This window comes from Berkeleyomyces rouxiae (assembly GCF_048999995.1).
Source record: "Berkeleyomyces rouxiae strain 22BRR77 chromosome Unknown BrBRR77_ptg000001l, whole genome shotgun sequence".
Lineage (NCBI taxonomy): Eukaryota > Fungi > Ascomycota > Sordariomycetes > Microascales > Ceratocystidaceae > Berkeleyomyces > Berkeleyomyces rouxiae.
The window spans coordinates 2870141-2896566 of record NW_027396491.1 but is presented as its reverse complement, the minus strand read 5'-3'; the positions used below and the strand labels follow the sequence as shown (position 1 = coordinate 2896566).

The window sequence follows — 26426 nt, the reverse complement described above, 5'->3', positions numbered from 1 at the left end:
ACCATGCCCGCTGCCAATTTCCCGCTCCGGACAAGTCCTGGATTACTGATCCTGGCCCTGTTCGTGTCCGGTTCTTTGGCCGCCCAGGCACTGTCTTCCCAGCCGCTAGACCAAACAGTGATGTGTGTCTACCCCATGAGCAGCCACTACGGTCTCCTTAACCGGTGCCTGTTCTATTGCTGCTTGTTGATTGCTGTGGTGGGGTGGAAGATGAACTGGATCGTCCTTGCTGCCTCGACATGGATGTTCTTGTAAGTTGGGCGAAGCTCCCATCATGTCCTCAAACTAAACTGTCCACTAACCACATAATTCCTCTAAATATAGAGTCAGTGCCGTTTCTGCCGTGCATATATGGTCTCTTGTCAGCATGGGTTCCAACCCGGAGGTTGTTGATCTAGACATAATCGCAGCCTGGATCATTGTCGTGGCTAGTTTGATGATGTGGAACAGCATCCTCACGTTCTCGCGCATGCTCAAGAACCGTCGTGCCCGCCCCATAATTACAGTCTGGGCCTTATTCCTCCTACCTGCGCCTATAGCATACCTTTCTGGCGGACCCAAAGCCTTGCGCAAGATCCACGCTTACTCCAAAGCGGTCGAAGTTTCTTGTTACAACCCCAAGGGCGTTTTGCTCACTTCGCCCGCCCAACTATGGCGCAACGACTCATCATGGAACTGCACATATGACTGTTTCTCAGCGCCGCCTTCGTTGTTCCGGGACCCCGACGAGGTTGTTGTCATGCCCGCAAATATGGCCTCATTTCTACCGAAGTATGTGATTGCAGGCTCCCTAATCGCTATTGCGGCAACACTATTTGGATTTTATGCCATTATGGCTGGCCATCAGTCGGCAGGGCGGTACTTCTTCGAAAGCTCGTCAGCGCCCCTCAGCAAGTTTCGCACACCAAAGGACCCATTCGTAGCAGACAACTCGCCTGCAATCCCCGGTATGATTCCACCCGAGCAACGCCAGCAGAAAAAGACGGGAGTGACGGTGGTTGACCTCTGGGGTAAAACCGTCTCCACCATTCCCTTCTCTGTGGCATTAATGTTGCTTACAGTGCCCCTGGTGGTGTTTACCGAGCTGGCATTCCACGGGTACAACGGATCAGCGCCCTTGCCAGCAAACGACGTCATGAAGGGAGTTGGACAATGGTACGCGTGGGTTGGCTTCGCGATGGTAATAATCGTCGGTTCTTTTACGCCCATCATAGACTATATGCTTAAGTATTGGTTCTGAGGCGGTACGCCGCAGAGGAAATTCTCGACGGTATAAAAAAAGGACAAAACATTGATATGGGCACTGTGTACTGAAATATGGGTTAGCTGGAGTTTCTGAGGCGGCATTTTACATACTTTGTGAGTATTTATAGGGCAAAGGACGATTTCATGCAGCGGAGTAGACGTCGAGGTTCAATGTGTTGGTTTGGCAAAAGGTCAAACTGGATGACTACCAGGCACAGGTAGGCTGTGCTTACATGAGGCACATGGATCTGGCGCCTGAGTCCTACTGTGCCAAGTGTCAAGCATGTAACTAGTCATGTACTTGTATAGTTAGTTACTTGCGCAAGATGAATGAATCTACGCATATGAGCACGGCGATGTTACATTAAGAGTCAATGCATGTCCCCCAAGAGTAACGACAAGGACGAACGCCGTGGGAGCTGGATTCCAAAAAAAAAAAAAACAAGACCCCAGTCTACTTGTGCATGAGAACAAAGGAGAGAGTACTTTAGGGGAAAACAATCTTCCGATCCAACTAACACCGCTAGATGTAGTAACTATGTAGCTATGCAACTATGTAATGTATGTATGTAGATCTTGTTGCCAATACAGCACTCAAGATTATGTGGGAGGTTACTACAAAGCGAGCACTATGTGGGCGACTTTACAAGCGGATGAATACGCTGAACCAAGCGTTTTTTTATCTTCCGCAGGCTTGGTCTTTTGCCAGAAAGACCAAGTCCAGACCAGACCATAGAGAAGCAGAGAAGTCTGCCATCGGTAGCGATTTCGGTCCACTCAGTAAAGGCCGAACTCCTATTGGTTGGCGGAGTTCGTCTGATTGCCCAGGGTTACTACCAGTTTTTCAGGCACGCTTTGGGGTTTGCTTCCTAATGCGGGCAGAATTTTGTTCTTTGAAGGTTCTCGCTCGAATCCCGACGCAAGGCAATTGCAAGTTTTTTTTTCGCTTCCTTTTTTGCCGGGGGCTTCTGGCGTAGATGATCTGATTTTGACTGTAATTACGGCGGATCTCAACGCCATAGTACGAGTCCACTGGGGCTGGTGGAAAAAAGAACGAAAATAACAGGGGGCGGTACGTACCGTAGACCTGTGTGACTCAACCAAGAACGAGTCGAGTCACCAAAGTTTTACATCTAGTCAGGAGTAGGTTAGCCAAACAGAAAAAAGAAATAGCCATTGACGACTCATGACGACCAAGTGCGGCGAATGCATTCATGCTATGCCAATGGTAGAAATAATACAACATGTAGTTACCTGTTTCATCGGGTCCGTCTAATTTAGCCCAAATTTCTTCACCTGCCCAAAATTTTGGTGTTCTAGTGTAGATATAAAAGGCAAGCGGTTGCCGTGATCTGGAGAAAGCTTCTTCCCGAAATTTAGCAACTAATTCCTTCTATTTTCATCATCTTTTCTCCAATCTTTTTTTTTTCTACCTTGCCCCCCCCCCCCCCCACCATTTTCTTTCACTTGACCTTCAACACCACCACAGTATAAGCCAATCACCAAAAATCTCAAAAAGCCCATTGCAATGTCTACCTTCGGTACCGTCTTCAAGGTCACCACGTACGTTTTCTCTCCCGCTTCCCGCTTGTCATTTTGACTCCGCTAACACCTCCGTGCAGCTTCGGCGAGTCGCACGGCAAGGCCGTCGGCTGCATCATCGACAACCCGCCGCCGGGCATGTCCCTCACTGAAGCCGACATCCAGCCGCAGCTGACGCGCCGCCGACCCGGCCAGAGCGCCATCACGACCCCGCGTAATGAAAAGGATCGCGTGACCATCCTGTCCGGCTGCGAGTTCGGCCGCACCCTGGGCACTCCCATTGCCCTGACCGTCAACAACGAAGACCAGCGTCCCCGTGACTACGGCAACCAGACTATGGACAAGTTCCCCCGCCCTTCGCACGCCGACTTCACCTACCAGGAAAAGTACAGCATCAAGGCCTCCTCCGGTGGTGGCCGCAGCAGTGCCCGTGAGACCATTGCCCGTGTGGCTGCCGGTGCCGTGGCTGAGAAGTTCCTGAAGGAGTCGTACGGCATTGAGATTGTCGGCTTCACCTCCTCCATTGGTCCCGTCGAGCTGGTCGAGGAGACCGCCGAGTTCCCCAGCCGCAGTGCTAACCCCAAGCTAATCAACCTGGTCAACACCATCACCCGTGAGGAGGTCGACAAGTTCTTGCCCGTGCGCTGCCCCGACGTTGAGGGCACCCAAAAGATGGAGGAATACATCGGCCAGCTCCGCGATGCGCAAAACTCCACTGGCGGCACCGTCACCTGCGTCATCCGTAACGTGCCCACCGGTCTTGGCGAGCCGGCCTTTGACAAGCTTGAGGCCAAACTGGCCCACGCCATGCTGAGTATCCCCGCCAGCAAGGCCTTCGAAATTGGCTCGGGCTTTGCCGGCTGCCGCATGGTCGGCTCCGAGCACAATGACGTCTTCATCAAGGACGAGAACCCGCCCAAGGCCCCCGAGGGCGCCAACGCCCTGCCGCGCCCTGCGCTGACCACCAAGACCAACCACTCCGGTGGTATCCAGGGCGGTATCTCCAATGGCGCCCCTATTTTCTTCCGCGTTGGCTTCAAGCCTGCTGCTACCATCAGCATTGACCAAACTACCGCTACCTATGACGGTACCACTGAGGGTGTGCTGGCTGCCAAGGGCCGTCACGATCCTTGCGTCGTACCCCGTGCTATTCCCATCGTTGAGGGCATGGCTGCTCTGGTTATAATGGACATGCTGTGCATACAGCAGGCTCGTCACTCCATGAAGAACCTCAGTGTGTAAACTAGAACAATCATACAAAAAGCATGGCGCCAAGGAGATTGTGAAAATTCGCGCGGATTTAAGACTAGAATCGCTGGGCCAGGTCCCGACCTACAGGCCAGCGACGCAACAGTGTAATATTTTAGGAATGTTTTGTTTTTGGGATAAATAAATGAAGGCATGAATCAATTCAAGTCCGACCAACTATAACAAAGTATTAGTTACTAGTTCGTGGTGACATGATGTATACCCAAGTATTCCTTAGACAACATAAAGTGGTGATGATAATATTGAGCAACAGCAGATTATCTACTAACAAAAATAGAGCAACAAGGGCGAAACAGCGCTTTCGTTGACTTCTCTCTCTCTCTCGTCCATTACCCACATTCCGTCGTGAAGCGTGCAAAAGAACAAAAAGCAAAGATGAAGGCAATGAGTATTGGCAAGGTGCAAGAAAGCAAAAATCAACACAAATAGGTCGTGGAGGAAATAATGAAAACATGAGCAACAGCAAAAATAGAAACAGCTCAAAGCTCCTCGTGGTCATCTTCAACTTCATCTTCGTCCACAAGGGCAACCGCCTCATCTTCATCATAGGGAGTAACCTCAAGTCCATCAACATTCGTAATAGACTCATCATCTTCTTGGTCAAGTGTAACTTCGTCTGACGACTCAGCTAGCTCTTCGGCGGTGGCCGAATCCCTGAGCTCATGTGAAGATTCGGTGCTGGTCTCGTTTTCGGTAGTAACATCAGCCTCTACCGGGGTATCCACCTCGTCACTCTCTAATTCGGTCTTCTCTTCATCCAAAACAGCACTTGGGAGTTCTTCTACAACCTCCGTCTCGGTGATTTCAATTTCAGACTCGATAGTTTCAAAATCCACAAATTCCATCATGTTCGTATTGGACTCAGTCTCCTCCTGAGTTTCAATGGGAACTTCTTCGTACGTGGCCGATTCCGTGGCAGTGAAAGCATCTCTACCATCTGATTCAAAATCAACATGAGCCTCTTGTTGAGAGGCCCAAGCATCATCAGGGATAGGAGACGCCGATTCTGACTGGACAGTAAACTCAAAAACAGGGTCTTGGGTTTGTACCTCCTCATATCGAGGTTGTTCTTGCTCATACTGAACAGGAGGGTAGTCATATTGGGAATTGTCGTGTTGTTCCTCTCGTCCATATTGAACTGGCTGGTGGGGATGTTGTTCATACTGAGCTGAGTCATGTCCGGGATGTTCATATTGTGATTGAGCCTGAGCAGGCGGCGGGTTGTAGCTTTCGACCTGTTGTGCTGAATCGACGTTTTGAACTTGTCCTTGGTACTCCATCTGTTGGTAAGGAGCTTGTTGGTCTTGCTGGTAGTGTTGTACTGGAGGAGCATTCTGGTACTGCATTTGCGGCTGTTGCTGTTCGTTCACATGTTGCTGAGGCCGTCCGTTAGGCTGAGAATTTGCGTACTGTGGCGGAGCGTAGGCCTCATTCCCACGTGGGAAGTGGTCATGCTGCCCGTTCAAATAATTTTGCTGCTGTCCACCACGAACAGCTAACATGAGCGCCAGAAAACTCAAAATTCCAATAACAACATTCTTGCGGTCGCGAATAAGTACGCGCAAGGCCTCCATTAGAAGCTCTGGAAATGTGTCGGGAATCTGGCGTGGAAGGGGCGACGGCGGAACTGGGGACGTAGTGGGTGCAGCGGTTGAAGGTGACGGAGGGACATGAGCAGACGAGGGCTCATCATATGGGCTCTTCTGTGCAAACTGGTCCGAAGACTGGCTTTGATCAGGAGGACAAGGCGGTGCCTCAATAGGAATGGCGGGAGGTGGAGACGTTAGTGCCTTGGGCTGCGCGCGCATCACTTCTTCTCTCTGTCTCTCAATCTCGCGCTCAAGATCACGTCGCTTGAACTCCTCGTTAAGACGTCTAGTGTCATCGTCAATCTTAGCTACAATCCCACGGGAGGCAGCCTCGGCCTCTTTCTTTTCTTGGAGCAGTTTGGATGCAGCTTCTTCAGCACGGCGCTGCTGTTCAACAGCCAGCTCAGCCAGTTCGATGTGGAGAGAGCTATTGACAATTGGCTCGATTTCAACATCGATACGCTCCATTTCTCTCCAGCATGCTTTCCAGGCTCCAGCTCTCATCAGGCCATTACTGGCGTAGACCTTGACTCGGAAAATCTTGCCGGGACCAAGAGCATCGACCTTGATTTCGTTGCGGCAAGTGGTGCACCAATGACGCGTGGATGTGATCCGACGTCTCTGAATTTCATAAGACGCATAGCTATCGTCATCTTCTGTTTCTTCATCATCAGAGAGTGACATCACATTGGCGGGACCCAGGTAATGTCCACACTCGAGAATGCGAGCTCTTCTACGTAGCGGAAGCTCCATGGCTTCAAGGACTCTCTCTTCCAATACTTCGTAGTCGTTTTGTGGATGAGAAAGTAGAACACCGCGTTCAAGTACAGTGTCTCCGATGCGGTCTTGAAGAATAATCCATGCATCACGCAAGTTCTTGATGGGTTCAGAGAGCATGGCATTGCCTTCAGCTGCATATGCTGCAGCCTCTTCAAGCACAGGGGCCCATGACCACTGCAAAGGCAACATGGTTACATGCAACAAAACCAGCGGTGCTGGATCCACATGCGGACGGAATCGAGTAGGAGTTCTACCTTTGGGTGACTGTTGAATAGACATGGCAGGGCTACCAAGTCTTGTGACAGCAGACTTTGAGCCGCCACGCTTGCTAGAGCTCGGCGAAGCAGCAGTAGGGGACATCTGAGCGTGGTGAGGGCTAGATCTGGAACGATAATGGCTGTACAGGCTGTCTTTGCTAGCAAAGGTGGAATCATCCCCATCTGTCTCTGATATAAGGCTATGCGCAAAGTCAGACATGTGGGTTGAGCGCGCGGGTGGCGACATCCTGTTGTCCTGCAGATATGCGGAGGCATCAGTGCTAGAGACCTCTTCCACAACTGCTTTTCGCGCCATGCCACTGTCATACGAGCCTAAAGAACTACGCAAGCTGTGGTCACTGAAGACACCGTCTTCTTCTTCTTCGTCTTCGTTTAATGGCGATGATGATTCTTCTCTGGGGCGGGGGGTAGAGGCGTCGTTTTCTAAACGCGAGTCGGTGATGTCGTAGTGCAACTCTGATTGATCGTTTTCGGCGTTGTATGATTGGTCGATAGAATGATTGAGCAACGAGCAGTCCTCCTGATCGATCTCTTGGGTTATGAGAGAGGGACCGGCGGCGCTTGATTCGTCGTGATGGAGGTGGTTGGAAAATTCTGAAGGTCCGTCACGACTGTCATCGGCATGTTGAGTATTCCCATCACCCTGCAAAACATCACCCTGCAAAACATCAACATGACTGTCACCAATCTGGCTGTCCTCCATGCGATTGTCTGGCTCACAACGAGAAGGCTCGTCGCGATTGTATTGGGTATTGTCGTCGGCAGCAGGGTCGTAGTGGTAGCAACTATCTTCAAAGTTGGTAGACTCGGGCTCGGTTTCCTCAACGATCTCGTCCAGTTCGCTCCAGCGAGGCTCGTCGGGGTCAGAGTATATTATTTGCGACTGGTCGGCTGATTGCAAAAGTTGGGGCTCAGATTCTTCATGCTCTGGAGGCTGGTCCCAGGCGCCGGTGCCAGTGGGGGGTTCGCGGGTCTCGTGACCTGGCACAGAGGCTTCTGCGTCCTGATCCTGTTGGCTGTTGTTGGAACTGAGACACGACTCGTCGCGGTGGATCACAAAGGGCTTGTTCAAATTTTTCTTGGTCTTCTTACGCGGTGGCATCTAGGAGAAAAAGGCGTAAGCGGGAGACACGAACAGGCAAGCCAGTGAATAGCGGCTATGTCGGCAAGCCGGATAGGTCTTTACGAGCGCCAGTCGAATCAAAGAGCAAAAAGAATAGGCAGAGCCGGGTATAAGTCGAGCTCCAAACAACGGAATGAAGATTGACAGCGGAGGATTGGAATGTTGCCTAAGTTTTGAGGTTCTGGTGACTTACTATTAGAATCAGAGAGCCCACTGGAACGAGGAAGAGGAAACCCGGAGCTCAGCCCAGAGACAACAAAGGGAAATGAAGAAGGAAATAAAAGGGGAGAAAACAAGGGACACGCTCGGAGAGTAAAAATAAAGATTGAAAAGGCCCACGAAAATGATGCGTGACAGCGTTATAAAGTAGGGTAGTATATATGAGGCCAGAGAACAAAGTATCGTGAAGTTCCAAAAGGAGACGATGGGCAACAAGAAAGCAGCTGCGTAATCGTTAGTGGCGGCAAAATGTTTCCTTTAGTCAAGTAAGAGCGTGACTTCTGCAAGAACCCCCGCTCCTTCCTCTTCTCTACTGCTTCTTTCCTGCATAGGCATAGACATCAGACTTATCCTTGACTGGAGGTCTCTTCGCACCCCAGAATAAAAGGCGGTCTCGGTCTCATTTGACCAGGCTTTGTGTCTTTTGTTGCAATGCATTGTTTACATTTGACGGTTGCCGCGACAAAGCTTACAAGGAGCCACATATCGCCAGCTGCAAGACAGGGACCATGCGCCGTGCGCAGCTGTCACCAGCTGTGGCATTCAGAGTGGTTGCAGGCTAGCAACCTTACCAGCTGCATTTTCAAGGACTTTCACATGTAACGCATGCACCAAGTCCCTAAGACTTTATCACGCTCAGCCCAGAGGCGTCTTAAACACTTTTACATACTTGTGAAGCATGCTGTATAGCTTCTCGAATGTACTCTTGAACTGGAAAGAGCTCAGCCCGTTCAGTATGCACGATACATTTTCCAGAACAAAACTCCTAACTATTGCTTTAGTCATCACAAGAAATGGATCCGTGTTGAGACCCTAACCCTAATACAGATCATGCTCTATGGCTCCTGCAAGCAGACCCTAATGGTATCAATCAATACCCTAGTCCTCAATAGTGTAGTGGTGATCATACCTGCTTGTCACGCAGGTGACCTGGGTTCGATTCCCAGTTGGGGAGCTTCTTTTTGTATCTTTTTTTGCTTGTCTAACGAACTAATCAATTACATGACACCCATCGTATGCACTTCACATTATCACGGGAAACTGTGCCATCGTAGCCGGCATTTTTGATCTGGATTGATCGTTGAGGGACTATTCGCAGTTTCCTTAATACTTTCCGTAGCCATAGGCTCCGATAGACACAAGCCTTATTGCATGTTTTAGAAACAAAAAAATAATGTTAGATTGTCGATGCTGACACCCAGTGTTGTACACGTTTCTGTCTATCTGTGGATATCATCGTATTATAACATCTGCGCCGTCCCTAACCGGGCACTATTCGTTTCACCTCCCCATTAAACGCCGTTTTGTCGTTTATTTGGAGATCTCAACACCACCAGTGGCACCCAGAGCCTTCTTGACATCACCGTAGATGGCGAACTGGAAAGCGGTCAGAGTACCGACCATGAACAGACGGGCACCGATACCGGTGAAGGAGCCCTTGAGACCCAGCTCCTTGCCAATCTTGATCAGACGGGTAGTGGTGCCCTCACCAGGAGCACCCTTGGTCTTGTTGATCTTGGACAGCATGGTGTCAGCAGGCTGCGAGATGATAGCAGCAGCGAAACCGGCAACCAGACCAGAGCCCAGGTTGACTAGAGTCTGGGCGCCGTCAGACAGGTCCTTCTTGGGGAACTTGCGGAAGGCGGCCTCAGCAACCTTCTCGTAGACGACGAACTTGGCGACGGTGTAAGGAACCTGCTTCAGCAGAATGGGACCGAAGCCGGCGTACAGAGCACCGACACCCTCGTTCTTGAGGATCTTGGTGAAACCGCTGACCAGACCCGAGGCGTAGGTGGGCTCGGAGACCAGACGGATACGAGTGGCCTCAAGAGGGCACTGTTCGGAAAAAGGTAGCAGGTTAGTAGAATGTTACACCATAATACGTTTAGTGTAAGAAAAGACTCACCAGAGCAATGTCAGCGAAGAACTCGGCAGAAGCAGACGAAGCAATGTAGATGATACCACGGTTCTGGACAGCGGTGTCGTAGCCGAGGAAGTCAATCCACTTCTGCTTGAACAGCTCGTAGCCACCGAACTTGAAGGCGCCCTGCATGAAGTAACCGGCAAAGGTAGGGCCAACACCGGTCAGAAGAGCACCGGCACCATCCTTCTGGATGATCTGGCGGAAACCACCGATGAGACCCTTGTTGTAGGTGACGGGGTCAAGCTGGATGCGAGTCTTGACGCTAAATGAAGACAAAGTAGAGCATGTTAGTACTATTGTATCAAGTTGGTGGTGGGTGCGCCTGGACGCTTTTGAAATTGTGCTTCTAGTCCCGTTAAGAAACAAAGATTATCGACCGGCTCGTTGGTTCTTTTTTGTTCGGGTAAATGTGGGTAGAGGCGATCGAGGCTGTTGGTAGACGGCATTTCTCGCTCATCAGTGCTAGCAGAAAAGTCTCAAGCTAAAAGGACCATTTTGTCGTCTTCAAAGCGCACAGTAATCAAGCATGCAACGCAACACCTTGATATCCGGGCATTCTATCGACGAGCGATTGCTATTTTGACGAGATGGGGTTGAGATGGGAACGGTTGAACCATTCCGAGGCCGATAATCTGTGGAAGGTAGCGGGGTAGAGAGCGAGTTTGGCCTTGGAATGGGCCAATTGGCCCACATTGCGCTTGAAAGTAGCAGAACTTGAAAGGTTGATGGGAGTTCTTACACATCGACGGGAGTGAGAGCACCGTGGGTGATAGAGCAGCAGACAGCACCAGCCAGGGCGAAACGGGAGTATAGGGCAAGGCCCGTGGGCTTCTCGGTAGTGGCAGCCATTTTTCGACAATTCTTTTTATATGAAGGAAAAAAGAAACACACACGCAACCAAAAACAACAACAAAAGAGCGGAGATGCGGGAGGAACAAGTGGTTGCAAAGAAAGTCAAAGGAAATAAGTTGAGGAAGTGTGGGCACTTTGCGGTTGGAAAACTTCAACTTTGAAGGAGCCTGGAAATAAAGGCACCCAGGTTTTAGTGCTTGTGGCGTTTGATTCCTTCCTACTGGTACAAATGTACGTGTAAGTACAATTGCAGGTACATTGTGCAAGTATACGTGCGTGCTTTGATACAAAATGGCAGCCGCGACCCTTCTTTCCGTCGTTTTCGCGTCAAGCGTAACTTATCGGCCTGTATTTCACACCTGGTGGTTCTTTGGGTTGGTCCCTGGTGTATTTTCGGGGGTTTGCCCAGTGTAATGTGCTGCAGCAGAGCCGCAGCATGGTCTGTGATTGGATCTCGGAGAGAGTCGGGTGTGGGGGGGGGCCTGCTGATATTCAATATTCTGAAGCCAGGGATGGCTCACAAGGATTTAGCTGAGGCTGGAGGCTTGCACTAACCGCCATTTTCCCGACAGCGTGGTGATGGGGAATTGATCTGTAATCCAATAGGTTCAGGGGGCGGGTGTTGGCCGGGACAGCGGAGAATGCAGAGCCCGAAGTCCACCGAGTGTGGATGATGTCTTGGGCGCGTGCTTGTGCGGGATGGCGGTGTTCCTGATAGTGGCGCCGGAGGCTTCGGGAAAGGGACCATCCTGGCACTGCAAAAATGCTACGGATTGACTGTGGTAAGTCCACGATGGAGGGATGGCTGCAATGCTCTCCTCCTGCTTTGCCCATTAGTCTTGAACTTGGCAACACCATGAATCTCCACAGGCTGAACAGGCTGATCTTGTTCACAAGAGGCCACAGAATCAGAAGACAACACGGCAAATTACAAGACTCCGATCCTAACATAGTCCCATGCCCTCTCTTCGGCCGATCTCGACCTATCATGAGCCAGGTGTTAAATTCCTGGTTCAGATGCCACATTAGCCGTATCTCACAAGAACCCTCTCTCCTCATTGCGGCTCATTTCGCTAGATGTAGCATCAAGCTTGACACCCATTAACACGCACTCTACCGGCTTGTGAGCATTCTTGGAGCTTTGCAGTTTGAGCCGCCATTGTCCTTTTTTCACAATCCACTCCTCGGGTTCCTCGAGGCTTCCACCGTAGTTCTGATCCGTTCTCTGCCTTTTCCGTGACGAACTTGCGTCGAAAGTTCCTGAGGCATTGCTATCCCCATCGCTTGTTTCTGGTATGTATTTCTGCCCATCCAGTATAATCGATGTCTCCGAAGTCAACGCTACACGAACCAACTCATCCGACAAGGCCGTCATACCTGGTCGCGGTGCAGTTTCGGTGTGCGGAGTGTTATTTGTTGCAGCTCCTCCATCCAGCGTATGTGAGGAGAGCCCTATTTTTCCGGCTATAATGCAGAATAACTTGCCAACCTTTGTATTGGTCATCCCGTAGAACTGGGCGCGAATGTCGCCGTTGGGACTGAATCGAAGTCTTGTCTGCTCAACTCCAATCTCGACGATGAGTTCCATGGGCTCCTTGTCTACTAGTGGGCGCATGTAGTTAACCCAAGCTGTGTGTGGATCTTGATCAATGTTATCCGTGTCACAGACAACGGATAGGCCGCTTTTTAGAATATCCTCAAGCCTAACCACCATTTCAGTCTTTTTTCTGCGCAGGTTGAAACTAATGGAGTGTGGAATAAGTCTCTGCTCCAGACCCCTGAAGTTGAAGTACCGCACATCGCGCAATAACGCTTCGCGGTGTTTTTCATTGCGGATATCGATGGGATACCCACGTAACATTTTAAGGATATCTTCGAAAATATCGGCGCTACGACTCGGTACGGCGGGTGGTATGATAGATGGTGGGCGCAACAAACCAACTCGTTCTAGGCCGGGGAAAAGGCTATCTTTCTTGGAAAAGAGCACAGCAAACCCAAGAGAGAAGTAGTTGGGGGAGTTGTCGGGGGTGGTGAACAAGTCGCGTGGGATCTGAAACTCGCGACCGCCAATGGACATGAATATGGACTCCTCGTAAAGCTGCGATATCAGCTTCGGTACTACATGTAATGATATAGAGTCAGTTTGGAGCCAATGTTAAATTTACTTGAGAGTAAGAGACACACGTCTATAGAATTGCGCGTCGGCAAATATGCGCACGAAATGAGTACCATCTCGCGGTCGCAAATGGTAGCCCTGGAGATGTAACGCGATGTCCGCAAAGGTTTCGGGGTCGCGGTCAATGTAGAGAGTTGGCACAGGTGCCATCGTCTGGTTTTGCTCTTCGGCTTCCTGGAGCTTGAACTGGAACCATTGCGAAAAGTATGAGGGCGCTAAGTAACAAGAGGGGAGATTAGCATTGTCTAAGTTGCCTTGCAGGTGCGCGAAGCATACATACCATCAGAAGATATAGACGCGCCAGAAAGCTTGAACAGCTTGCAACCAATCTGAATCGGAAACACTCTCTCATGTGGGAGAAACCGTGGAATGGCCACTGTAGAGTCTTCAATCATGGACACCTGGATAGAATCTTTTGCATTGTTGTTATGCGGCAAGGCGGACATTGCGAAGCCTATTCGGAAGTTTGGAGACACTGGCTATTTGAAGAAAAGCATAAGTCCTAGCGAATATTTGGATCAAGAGTTGGATATGCCGCGGTTCAGGGCAATGGCTATGACGAGAGACGTATAAGGGACGGCCTAATTGATGATGACAGAATATACGAGATTGGAAAAGGAGCATTCTTGCATACCCATCTGAGAACTTTTTGGGGCCGCTGGACCTCAAGAACGATACTAGCTAGGGTTAGGGTGATGAATATGAATACAAGGATTAGTTGTCTTGATATTTAAAACAAAAGAAAATGGAGAATTAGGGTAAGGGGACATACGATGATACATGAACCATGAAGCCCACTACATCACACAAGTGTGGGGGATATGGAGGAAACGGAGAGGATTGAGGATAGATCTTTAAACGAAATAGAGAGTACTGATTTTCTGAGTTAAACGCCTCCATCACAGAAGATAACAAAGTATAAATCACAAGCACAGCCGCGTAACCCTAATACACACAAATCCTTCAAGTGGCTCCTCCACCTGGCTTTCGCTTCCTGCCAGCGGACCCTGCCGAAACGCGGTATTTCCGTTGTCCTCAAGTTCGCCCGCCAAGTAGTTAAGCCAGGCGCTCAGACGGCTGTAAACGGGGATGTTAGCCGGGTAGCGGCGGGGAATTCGGCTCAGATGCACATCAGCGCGGGATAGTTTTAGAAACGAGATAACTAGACAAATTGCTCCGTTTTGTCTCTTATGGTCAAATGTCCAGTCACAGGCGGCGTGTTGGAAATAGGTTCCGAAAAGGGAAAAACAAGGGGAGAGTCCTAAGGGGAAATCTGCCGCGAGATTGGAGATTCTCTACAGAGCTCTGTGGGGTAGTTGATGGACGGATCCCCTGTAAGCATCAGCTTTAAGCTCTATCTGAATGGCATTTGGAGCATTTAGGCGGGAGGGCTTCTATAAGGACAGAGCACACTGCGGAAGTAGCCTATCATGTGAAGCCAAAGACGGCAGTGACTTGGTTTGACGTGGTCAACTTCGCTCCTGCAACCTCTGACTCTTTATATTTGTTCCGAATTCCTTTACTGTCTTTCTTCTTGCTTTCTTCTACTAGCTTCTACATTGCCCGCAACGACTTATCAATCTTGATATAACAATACCACCCTCGCCTGCTACACATATTCACCACTACCATGTCTCCCGGAGCCGTGGCCCCCGAGGCGATAGATGACGCCGCCCTTTCATTTACTACACAATTCGACGATACGCTCAGATTCTATCTCAATGGCACTCGGGTGGTTTTGGAAGATGTCGACCCGGAAATCACATTGCTTGAATATCTGCGAGGTATTGGCCTCACCGGCACTAAGCTGTAAGTTCTACCCTCCAACCCATATGCTATCATATTTGGCGATGCTAATAGATACGTTTCCAATAGTGGCTGTGGCGAAGGAGGCTGCGGTGCCTGTACTGTAGTAATCAGCCAGCACAACCCCACCACTGGCAAGATATACCATGCCAGCGTGAATGCGTGCCTGGCGCCCTTGGTCAGTATCGATGGCAAACATGTCATCACTGTTGAAGGCATCGGTAATGTCGAACGGCCACATCCCGCTCAGGAACGCATTGCCAAGCTCAATGGAAGCCAATGTGGGTTCTGCACACCAGGAATAGTCATGAGTTTATATGCGCTTCTACGAAACAACGACGCCCCTACATCCCATGACCTGGAAGAAGCATTTGACGGAAACCTGTGCAGATGCACGGGGTATAGACCGATCCTTGATGCCGCCCAGTCCTTCAGCATCACTGCTGGCGCTGCATCTTGTGGCAAGGCCACCGAGAACGGAGGCTCTGGATGCTGCATGGAAGGAGGACCAGGAAACGGCGGCGGCTGCTGCAAAGATAAAGCCGACGACCAGCCCATCAAGAGATTTACTCCTCCGGGATTTATCGAGTATAAACCCGACACAGAGCTTATTTATCCGCCATTGCTGAAGAAGCATGTCATGCGACCTCTCCTGTTTGGAAATAAGCGAAAGCGGTGGTTGCGACCGGTTACCCTTGCCCAACTGTTGGAGATAAAAACGGCGATTCCCAACGCTAAAATCATCGGCGGAAGTTCTGAGACTCAAATTGAGATCAAGTTCAAAGCCATCCAGTATCCTGTGTCAGTGTATGTGGGCGATATTCCTGAGATGCGCCAGTTCTCCTTCAACGAAGATCACATCGAAATCGGCGCCAATGTATCTTTGACTGACCTCGAGAACCTATGTTTGGATGCGGTCAAGCATTATGGCCCAGAACGGGGCCAGGTATTTTCCGCCATGAACAACCAACTCAAATATTTTGCTGGTCGTCAGATTCGCAACGTGGGAACTCCAGCTGGTAACCTTGTTACAGCCTCGCCCATTTCAGATTTAAACCCTGTACTATGGGCTGCAGGAGCTACGCTTGTAGCACAGTCAATGCTTAAGACGATAGACTTGCCAATGGGACAGTTCTTCACTGGATATCGTCGCACAGCCCTTCCTCAAGACGCTGTACTTACAAAAATCCGAATTCCCATCACGAAGCCCAAGAACGAGTTCTTTCGTGCATACAAACAAGCGAAACGGAAAGACGACGACATCGCTATTGTCACAGCGGCATTCCGGTTGGCCTTGGACTCATTGGGAATTGTCACTGAGTGTAGCTTGGTGTATGGAGGGTTGGCTGCTACAACTATTGCAGCCAAAAAGACAGAGACCTTCTTACTAGGAAAGAAATTCTCAGAATTAGAGGCTCTGGAGAGGGCCATGAACTCGCTCGGCTTGGAGTTCGACTTGCCGTTCAATGTTCCTGGTGGCATGGCGTCATATCGACGATCTCTTGCCGTGTCGCTTTTCTACCGATACTATCACGATGTACTGACTACTCTTGGTGTTGAAGAAGACCACGTTGATAAGGAAGCAGTGCCAGAAATCACACGCGAGATCATGTCGGCTTCCCAAGATCATCAAGTGGCAGCGGCGTATGAGCGTGAGACTTTTGGTAAGAGCAAAACCCACATTGCGGCGTTGAATCAAGTGTCTGGAAAGGCCACTTACATTGATGATATTCCGCCACAACGCAATGAACTTTACGGTTGTTTTGTCATGTCAAGTAAAGCACACGCCAAGATTATTTCTGTCGACTGGGAGCTAGCTCTTGATATGCCAGGAGTGGTTGACTATGTTGACAAAAATGACCTCCCTTCGGCGCGCGCAAACAAATTCAACCCACCTGCTTTTGACGAGGTCTTTTTTGCCGAAGACAAAGTCTACACAGTTGGCCAGCCTATTGGCATGATTGTCGCCACATCTGCTAACAAGGCTGCTGAAGCTGCGCGGAAGGTCAAGGTAGAGTACCAGGAGCTTCCAGCTATTATGACCATGGAGGAGGCCATTGAGACCAAAAGCTTCCACTCAGCACAAAAGTCTATTGTCAAGGGAGATGTCCAAAAGGCCTTTGAGACCTGTGACTACGTCTTTGAAGGCACTGCGCGAATGGGAGGTCAGGAACACTTCTATTTAGAAACACAGGCAGCGGCTGTGATTCCCAAGTCAGAGAACGGCGAGGTCGAGGTTTACTCCAGTACCCAGAATGCCAATGAAACGTAAGTCCAATTTCTTGCTTATTTGTTTTCTAATTCAACGTCAACCTGATTTGACGTTGTCTTTGGACACGGCATATGACGTCATGCCGGCGCACGTCCCAAATCTTTGAGCCCCGATGTCTCGGTTAACTTTCAACAAGACCCGCCCGGTTAGCTCAATCGGTAGAGCGTGAGACTCTTAATCTCAAGGTTGCGGGTTCGACCCCCGCATTGGGCTCAATTCCCAGTGCTCCAGATCATCTGGATTCCGACGAACCTCCCCCGGGACATATTTTTGACTTTTTGTTTTTTGTTCACAATGCTAATAAACTTTCCTTTTAGACAAGTTTTTGTTGCACAGGCCCTTGGCATTCAAGTTAACAAAGTTCTTGTGCGCGTTAAACGTCTCGGAGGTGGATTTGGCGGCAAGGAAACCCGTGCTGTTCCTTTGGCATGTGCTTGTGCTATTGCCGCCCGCAAAACAGGCCGTCCGGTTCGGTACATGCTTACTCGTGAAGAAGACATTGTTTCGTCTGGTCAACGGCATCCTTTCCTTGGCAGGTGGAAGATTGGCGTTAATAAAGATGGCATAATCCAGGCCCTCGACGTTGACTTGTACAACAATGGTGGGTGGTCTACCGACTTGAGTCAGGCTGTTCTGGAGCGTGGCATGTCACATGTCGATGGCTGTTACAAAATCCCCAATGTTTCTGTACGCGGCCTGATTTGCAAGACCAACACCGTATCTAATACAGCATTCCGTGGTTTTGGTGGACCCCAGGGTATGTTTGTGTGTGAGAGCATGATGGACGAGGTTGCCGATCTACTCGGGATCACAGCTGAGTCTTTCCGCGAGAGAAATTTCCTGGCACCTGGGGACACTACACATTTCAACCAGGCCGTGACGGACTGGCATGTTCCTCTCATGTACAAGCAGGTTCAAGAGGAAACTCAGTATGCTGAGCGCCGACAAGCTATTGCCGAATTCAACAAGAATAACAAGTGGAAACAGCGTGGTTTATCCATCATCCCAACGAAATTTGGCATCAGCTTCACGGCCCTGTTCCTCAACCAGGCTGGAGCTCTGGTACATATTTACCATGACGGTTCTATTCTAGTGGCTCATGGTGGTGTGGAAATGGGCCAGGGCCTCCATACAAAGATGACACAAATTGCAGCTGATGCCTTGAATGTGCCACTGGAAAGTATATTCATTGCCGAGACCTCAACAAATACAGTGGCCAATGCCTCTGCGACTGCTGCATCGGCTTCCTCTGATCTTAATGGATTTGCCATTTTTAATGCTTGTCAACAGTTGAATGAACGGCTCGCACCTTACCGCGAAAAGCTTGGACCGGGAGCCACCATGAAAAAGCTTGCGCATGCTGCCTACTTTGACAGAGTCAACTTATCAGCCCAAGGGTTCTACAAGACCCCAGAAATCGGTTATGAATGGGGCGCCAATCGTGGACAGATGTTCTTCTACTTTACTCAAGGAGTGACAGCAGCTGAAGTTGAGGTGGATACCTTGACTGGTTCATGGACGTGTCTCCGCGCTGACATCAAGATGGACATTGGCCAAAGTATCAACCCTGCCATCGACTATGGCCAAATTGAAGGCGCCTTTGTTCAGGGTATGGGTCTGTTTACAATGGAAGAGTCACTGTGGCTGCGAGGGGGGCCCATGAAAGGCGCGATCTTCACGCGTGGGCCTGGTGCATACAAGATCCCCGGCTTCCGCGACGTGCCGCAGGTCTTCAATGTGCGGCTCCTCAAGGACGTGGAGTGGAAGGAGCTGCGTACGATTCAGCGATCACGCGGTGTCGGTGAGCCGCCACTGTTCATGGGAAGCGCAGTGTTTTTCGCTATCCGGGACGCACTGAAAGCAGCACGCGACAAGTATGGTGTCAAGGCCACGACGGTCAATAGTGCAGGCGACGTGAAACGGTTGGCCAATGGCGCGTATGAGGGGCTCCTCCATCTTGAGAGCCCAGCAACGACAGAGAGAATTCGACTTGCATGCGAGGATCCTATCATGAGGGCTTCCAGAGTTGAGCCCAAGGAGGGCGAAGAGAGCTTCTTTGTGTATATTTAGACGTAGTAAAACACTTGGACTTACATGTCAACAGAATATTAGTTATCTATCCCAAGATGTGTGCGCCTGTGGAAGTACATACATAAGAACCCTTGCATGTGCAGCATGACCAACCGTGTAACCCTAACACGGAAGAACGGCGACGACCCCCAATTTATCGGGCCTTCTCCACAGAAATCTACCACAGCTTCAACTTCGCCATTTTTTGTGCGAGATCTCTCTGACCATGACCAACACCCATTTACACCGTCTCTCTTTTATCCAAGCATTAATATTCGCGGCATTTGTTTGACCTTGGCACTGGCCCAATCTGAATTCAAGGTGCTTCTGCCAATTTTTTTTTTGGCATCGTGCTCGTCTCTTGTGGCTTTGTTTTGCGCGAGGAGGGCCGTCTCTCTTTTTTCCCTTCGTTCTTTTTTTAATAAGAATAAAAATCTTTTGCGCCTTCGCGATAGTAGTGGTGCACTAAGCGACAGCCATCCATTAGAGTTGATGTTTCTGCGCTTCAAACACGAGTCGTGAACACCCTTGTTTGCCGGCTGAGACGACCGCATCACCCAGCTTTCACAATTCAAAGTCGCGAGAGACAATCGTCCTGTCGACTGGCTGCGTTGGCTCTAGTTTCCTTGTCGTTTTGTGTTTTGATTCGAGATCGCCCATCCGCCCCGCGCTTCAAGGATATTCGCCAACAAGGATCCTCGACCTCAACGCCCCCGAAACAAGATGGACAAACCCTCCAGTCACGAGACAGCGCCAGCGCTGTTTGGCCCGCCTAGCACAGCAGCCCACAGCTTCCCGCACATCACGGGCCCGTTTACTTCTTCATCTTCGACAGCAACACCGACAGCGACGACAAAGACTAGCGCAGGCGTTGATGCTGATACCGGATCCGGTACCGCACTAAATCGAGAGCCCGAGGGGCATGCGCCCGCGGCTGCGAACAAGCCTGCAAATGACACTTCGTCGAACAAAGTTGAACTGTTGGATACTCATGACAAAAACGCCTCGACCGCAGTGGCCATTGCCCCGCCGCCGTTGAAGAGCATACTGCCCGCCACTCCCGTGCCAGCGACTACGTCGGTGCTGGCGCCGCCTGCGTCTTTCCCTGTGACGACGCCTAGTGTTCACGCAGCAGTCAAATCGCAGCCTCAAGGTCAGCAGACGGCGGCGAACCCCGCGACTATCTCTCACTCCAAACCCAACCATTCGTATATGGCGGCCAACGGCGGCGCTGGAGGTGTTGGCAGTATTGCGTCTGCGCCTGGGGTCGCAGCGGCGACTGCGCAAGCACCACAGGGTCATCAGAAGGAAAAAGATCGCAAGGAACATGCCGCGCCACCAGCTGCGGAGTCGGCTCCCAAAAAGCGCAGAAAGGTCAACCACGGTGGGTCGTGTTGTAGCTTACCTCAAAGCTCAGTGAGACTATGAATTTATGCTAACAAATTTCTCTTCTTGTAGCTTGTATATATTGTAGACGATCTGTATGTACTGAAATCAACTGCTCCACGGACAGTGCGCATGATGTTCATGACATAGTTCTTTGCCAGTGTCTTCGTCTATGGGTTATGCTAACACATGTCTTCTTCTCCTTCTTTAGCACATGACATGTGATCTGGTACGTACCAAAGCCTTGGGTTCTAACAACCTTCACATGGTCTCGTTCTATGCATCGCCCCTTGAAGCTCACCCTGCTTTTTGGCTTCGCGTCGCGTGTTCCGGAAACGTTTGGCTAATTTGACACCCCCGTTTTTCTTCATCAGGAACGACCTTGTACGCGGTGTATTAAGCGTAACATTGGTCATTTGTGTCATGACGAGAAGCGAGAACCCGATTCTAAAAAGGCTAAAAGCGCAGCAACAGCGTCAGCAACGGCCAGCACCGAAGTTGCATCTACGACTACAAGCGGCCAAAAGCAGCGACAAGGCCGTAATCAACAGCAGCAACAGCAGCATCAACTCCTTCAGCAACGACAAGTACAGGCTTCGGGACCCGATGCTTCTACTGGTGCAGCAGCTGCAGCAGCGGCCGCCGCCGCAGTCTCAAACTTCGGTCTCAGCCAGGCAGACATGCTCAATCTAGTTCCGCCAGCAACATCAGCGCAACTACAAGCTCAGGTTCAAGCGGCGACGCTAAATAACGGGGCCATCAATCCATGTAAGTAACTATACAACGGGAAGCCTTGCTCGAAAATGGGTTCAGTGTTTCGTTGTTGAGACGTGGAGTTTCTTTGATACGCACATCACCACCACGTATCATTTTCTAACTTGTCATGGCTAGTTACATCTATTTCCGAGCTCTTCATGGGACATAACCACTTCCATGATATCCCCAATATTCACCCAAGCTATATGGCTGCTTCTGAAGTCAACAACGAGTTCCAGTTGTTAAACGACTTTCTACACACCAGCATGCTTGATGATGGCCTTGGAGTGGGCAACGAAGAATCTTCAACAGACCCTGGCGCCACTTTCAACAGCAATTCTCGACCTTCTAATATCCTGAATGGTTTTGCTTCTCTAAACGGTAATAGTACCCTTACTGGGAGTGGGACATCACCCAATGCTGCTACTGGTGGTCCCCCCGCACGAATTAGTAGTCTGTCCATCTCCGGTGCTGGCTCAATGCTTCCGCCTCCGGACCCAAAAGGCACCATCTCAATCTCACCTGGGATGCTTAAGTCATCTCCAGTCCCCGCGACTGTCGCACCAGCATCATTGACCATGACTTGTACAAACCCAGGGCCTCTCCCGGTGCTGAATGTACCCCCACGTGATCGAGATAAGGCCTGTCGCGATTACTATCTTCAGGCTGCAGACCCCACTGGAAACGACACACCCGAAGAGCGTATGCAGCGTGTTCTCAAGGCCAAATACGATGCAGGGCTACTTAAGCCGTTCAACTACATCAAGGGCTACCAGAAGCTCTCTGCATATCTGGATTCACACATTGCACCAGCTAGCAAGCAAAAGATTCTCAAGTGTCTGGATCGTTTCCGGCCAAAGTTCCGTGAGATTGCACAGGCGCTGACAGATATGGAGCTTGTCATGGTCGAAATGTGGTTTGAAAAACAACTATTAGAGTATGACCGCGTGTTTGCGAGTATGGCCGTTCCCGCATGCCTCTGGAGGCGCACGGGAGAGATTTTCCGAGGAAATAAGGAAATGGCCGAGTTGTTGCATGTGCCCGTGGAAGAGTTGCGAGATGTAAGTAGAATTGACGACTGGTAGCATCTCTCCCAGAAGATATCCTTGTGAGGATTGAACTGACAGCTACTTAGGGCTCCATCGCATTGCACCAGATCATCACGGAAGAGTCCATGGTTCGCTACTGGGAAGAGTTCGAGACGATTGCCTTTGATCCAGACCATGATACGCTCCTGACAGCCTGCTCACTGAAGTCGCCCGACGATAGCACCAGTGTGACAGTTAACTGCGCGTTCTCATTCATGATTCACCGCGATGACTACAAGATGTGAGTTTCCCCGCTACCATGTAGAACGGAGTCATCATATGCTGACTGTGAACTTCCCAGGCCGACTCTGATCATTGGCAATTTCTTGCCTCATGATCCCAGTCATTAGAAAAGGCAACTTCTTTCCATGTTCCATGTCTTGCGTGGTGTTACGTATATTCATGTTCTATTTTCATTGCTCAATTGTCGTCACAATGCAATTACCGCTGATGTGAGACGGGTTAAAAAACAGGGTTGACAAGCTAGAGTCAATTACCTGTGCTAAGGTTATACATAGTCGCAATGAAGCATCTCAAGGGCTGTAGCGTTTCTGTGAAATAGAAGGCAATATGAATCACGTGCGCATAAACGCAGAGGGAAAGAGCAGTCTTTATCAGTCAAAAACTGCACTTTCCTATGTCTGTTTGATACCGTGGCCATTTGAACATTGGAATTAGCTCCCCAAAAAGCTTTGTCCCTTTCTCTAGATAAAATATTAGACGAAGCCCAAAGACCGGTTCACGATGTTGCCATCATCAGAGACTGAAGCGAAAATCAAAGGCCTGCGTGGTAAAGCTCATGCTTTCTATCTGTTTCATGTGGCTCCCTTTACTAACAGAAATGCCCAAGACTTTGGTGTTGTCCTTTGCAGGTCTCTCGCAAAGTGCATCGACGGCCCCTCCATCAATAATTTGATATCCGAACTTCTCCCCCACACTCGCTTTGCCGAGAAACTGTGCCAGAAGCGCCTATCCGCTCATACTAGTGTGTTGAATAAACTTGATCAGTCAGCTATAGACCTATGGAATTTGGCTTCTCGTTTGCTGCGAGATAAACACCATGGTTCAGACATAGAAGAGACTGTTGAGGTTTCTCAACGTCGACAACTGCTCGCCAAAGCCACCACTTTTGCCTTTCAGCTTTTGGATCTAGCTCGATGGTATGGAGGAACCGAAGTGTCGACATGCGTACCTGTGGAAACCCAGTTGGGTATCTACAAAATATCTTTGTCGGCTGCTAGAATTTGTATAGGTAAATACGCTATGATAGGCGTGATGGGTTGACCTCCGCTAACCTAGAATATAGACGCAAGCGAAGTTGAGTCATGTGTATCTGTGTTTAAACGCAGTGTCACATTCAGTGAGAGTTTATCAAAAAGAGAACTTACCCATGATCAGAACCTTACCCTCAAAAAGTATAATGCTGAATACTTTGTTCTTCGCACAAGTCTAGTGAGTTCCAAGAAGTCACCATTGAAAAGCGACCATGAGCCATTTGATCTAACTTTTCACAAGTCATCAAAACAGGGCAGGCTTGATGTTGCTGATCACATGTACGACAAAAGTAAACCTCTTTTGCAAAGCCTAGATCCCATGTACTCTGAAAACTTGGCAGAAGTAATTCTGGGTATTGGGAGAGACCTAGTGCGGAAGAAAAACTACAAGCTTGGAGTTTCCTGGTTGAAGCGCGCATACGACGTCATAAGCCTTCACGATATTCACAAACTATCCCGACTTGGTGTTGAGCAACGACTCACAATCATACATACCCTAGTCCGAGGGTATCTTCTTTTGAACACACTCGAAGATCGAGAAAGCGCCAACGACCTGGTTTGCCAATTAGAAAGAGAACTTGGAGACGTGCCCGCTACGCTTCTGCTCCGGATTCACGTTTTGAAAGCTGCACCTGTGGAAGAATTTGATATCGACAAGTTTGGCAATACACTAGAACGCTTCTCTCAGATTCCAAACTTAACTGAGTCTCAATTCAAAACTGTTCTTCACGAGACAAAGACGCTAAAAGAGACAAGCCCATTAAAAGCATTGTCAATCGCAAGGACCCTGCTTCACGACTCTTCCATCATATCCAAGAACACTGACTGGATATCCAAATCGCTCATAATAGTCGTTTGGATATATGCCACCCTAGAGCAGTCTGATATTGACTATCCATTGAGTAATACAATTGACAGTGTATTTCAGTCACTCCAGACTCCTGTGGACTCTATGACTGCAGGTGCAATACAGTCAGTTCTATGGAAAAGAATCGAGGCTTCGATTACCAATTCTCAATTTTCCCTTGCTGAAGACTGGTGTAATGTTGCATTACACCCTCTTTTTGAAAATGGTGGCTTGGCCAACCAGGGAAAGCTTGGACGGTAGGTTTCACATTTTCTTGCAAGTAGCCCATCAACTAACATGAACCGGTAGAAAACTCATATACTGTGCCTTGGAAAATAGTGACTTCGAAAAGGCAAGAGAAATATTCCATGGTCTGCCTGAGCCTGCAAAGAAAGAGCAGGCCACATCATTTCTTATGTTTAAAGTTGCAACGCGCAGCAAAGACAACGAATTTGCTGCCATGTGTCTGCAAAATGTAGCCCATGACACCAAAGCCGGTCGCGATATTCTTTATGCTTGCGTCATGGACTCACAGCATACAGGCAACCTTGACACTGCCATTCTCGCCATGAGACATCTAATGAAAGTTAATGAAAGCATGGCGGATTCGAACATCCATGTCCCAAGCCTCATGAGATGCTCAATTCGTCTGTTATACCAAAAGTTCGAGCGTGGGAATGTGGATGAAAAAGAAGTAACTATAGAACATATGTGTGAGGTTTTTGAAACTGGTTAGTGATTATAAAAGCTTGTTTTTTATCCGCATGATATACTGATTCTCTTACAGCATCTACGGCTATATCGAAATTCCCAAAAGACGCAAAAGGGGGCAAACTTTTTCCTATCCAGGAGCTTGATTGGTTCAACCAGAATTCATACAATACTGCCTTGAAACATGTAGAAACCTGCCAGCCCATGCTGGTATATCGCCTGATGAAGGTTTGTCTACAGATTATTGAGTTTTACCCTCAAGATATATCCATCAGCGCATCTCATGATCTTTCACTGAAAAGACTCTGCGGTAACTTCGTGTCTGCAGCCGCACTCATAGCCATTGCCCGCGCAGAGCAAGACATTAAAGAAAAACACCAAGCTTACCTTAATCTGCGTAAACATGTTGCCGCCTATAATGAGGAGCTTGAAGCTCGCAAAGACACATATGAGTTGTACATTCAAAAGGACTTATTGGCAAAGCTGTCGGTTCTCCATGTCTTTGATTTTGAAGCAGCCGCATCCCAGAAGCAATGGGAAGACATGCGAGCTGTTGTGGGAAGATCTGTTGTGGCTTGTTCCAACCTAGAAATGCTGAAAGGCATGGGTGATTTTATTCTCTCAGTACCTGATATTCCGTCACAAGGTAGGAATTTCTATCCCAAGAATATCCAGTCGCTTTCAAATCTAACATATAGCAGAGCGTTATTCTATTCTGCAGATCATTGTCAATGAGATATGGAAGCTTGAACGGTTTAATAGTAGCAAGCTTGCCAAGTATCTGCGTTGTCTTTTTCAGGTAGTTCTCCCATGCTCTGAAGATCTAGCACTAGAGACTCTAGATAATGTCCTCAATATTGCAAAAGATAGCACTATGGTCAGTGTCATGTTAACTCTTTGACAAACCAGGACCTTGACTGCCAACTAATACTTGCTGCTTTGAATAGGAATCTGCAACCTTTCCACCGGATGAGTTGGAATGGATCACTATCACAGCCTTTAATCATGCCACTGATCATTGGAGCTCTGGAAATGACGATGTAGCCAAAAAGTGGTTTGAAAAGGCTCTCAGTCTCAGTCATTATCGAATGGATGACGGCGTATTTGAAGCACACTTGCACGAGCGACTCACCAAGTTACAATGGAACTAATGACCTTGTGGTATTTATTCACCGAACATTTATTTTATGGGGAAATAGAGAATAGGTTCAAAATATTC

General features: G+C 49.2%; 7 protein-coding genes across 7 annotated transcripts; 4 read left to right on the top strand and 3 right to left on the bottom strand.

The window, feature by feature from the left end:
* Positions 1–3: 3 nt before the first annotated feature.
* Positions 4–1240, top strand: BROUX77_000834 (uncharacterized protein; the record flags this gene model as incomplete). Its single annotated transcript, XM_073753482.1, has 2 exons — positions 4–251; positions 325–1240. 2 exons carry the CDS (start codon positions 4–6, stop codon positions 1238–1240), a joined length of 1164 nt encoding a protein of 387 aa, XP_073609069.1.
* Positions 1241–2773: 1533 nt separating this feature from the next.
* Positions 2774–4029, top strand: BROUX77_000833 (uncharacterized protein; the record flags this gene model as incomplete). Its single annotated transcript, XM_073753481.1, has 2 exons — positions 2774–2808; positions 2868–4029. 2 exons carry the CDS (start codon positions 2774–2776, stop codon positions 4027–4029), a joined length of 1197 nt encoding a protein of 398 aa, XP_073609068.1.
* Positions 4030–4535: 506 nt separating this feature from the next.
* On the bottom strand, positions 4536–7805 carry BROUX77_000832 (uncharacterized protein; the record flags this gene model as incomplete). The annotated part of the gene is made up of 1 exon (XM_073753480.1): positions 4536–7805. The coding sequence occupies one exon, from the start codon at positions 7803–7805 to the stop codon at positions 4536–4538; it is 3270 nt and encodes a 1089-aa protein (XP_073609067.1).
* A 1551-nt stretch (positions 7806–9356) lies between these two features.
* On the bottom strand, positions 9357–10818 carry BROUX77_000831 (uncharacterized protein; the record flags this gene model as incomplete). The annotated part of the gene is made up of 3 exons (XM_073753479.1): positions 9357–9881; positions 9952–10231; positions 10709–10818. The coding sequence occupies 3 exons, from the start codon at positions 10816–10818 to the stop codon at positions 9357–9359; spliced, it is 915 nt and encodes a 304-aa protein (XP_073609066.1).
* A 1039-nt stretch (positions 10819–11857) lies between these two features.
* On the bottom strand, positions 11858–13443 carry BROUX77_000830 (uncharacterized protein; the record flags this gene model as incomplete). The annotated part of the gene is made up of 3 exons (XM_073753478.1): positions 11858–12939; positions 13006–13212; positions 13278–13443. 3 exons carry the CDS (start codon positions 13441–13443, stop codon positions 11858–11860), a joined length of 1455 nt encoding a protein of 484 aa, XP_073609065.1.
* Positions 13444–14627: 1184 nt separating this feature from the next.
* Positions 14628–19145, top strand: BROUX77_000829 (uncharacterized protein; the record flags this gene model as incomplete). Its single annotated transcript, XM_073753469.1, has 3 exons — positions 14628–14806; positions 14873–17071; positions 17393–19145. 3 exons carry the CDS (start codon positions 14628–14630, stop codon positions 19143–19145), a joined length of 4131 nt encoding a protein of 1376 aa, XP_073609064.1.
* A 723-nt stretch (positions 19146–19868) lies between these two features.
* On the top strand, positions 19869–26358 carry BROUX77_000828 (uncharacterized protein; the record flags this gene model as incomplete). The annotated part of the gene is made up of 13 exons (XM_073753458.1): positions 19869–20529; positions 20604–20626; positions 20743–20760; positions 20906–21299; positions 21423–22348; positions 22423–22616; positions 23215–23627; positions 23682–23827; positions 23903–24753; positions 24806–25227; positions 25398–25853; positions 25909–26084; positions 26155–26358. 13 exons carry the CDS (start codon positions 19869–19871, stop codon positions 26356–26358), a joined length of 4884 nt encoding a protein of 1627 aa, XP_073609063.1.
* Positions 26359–26426: the final 68 nt, after the last annotated feature.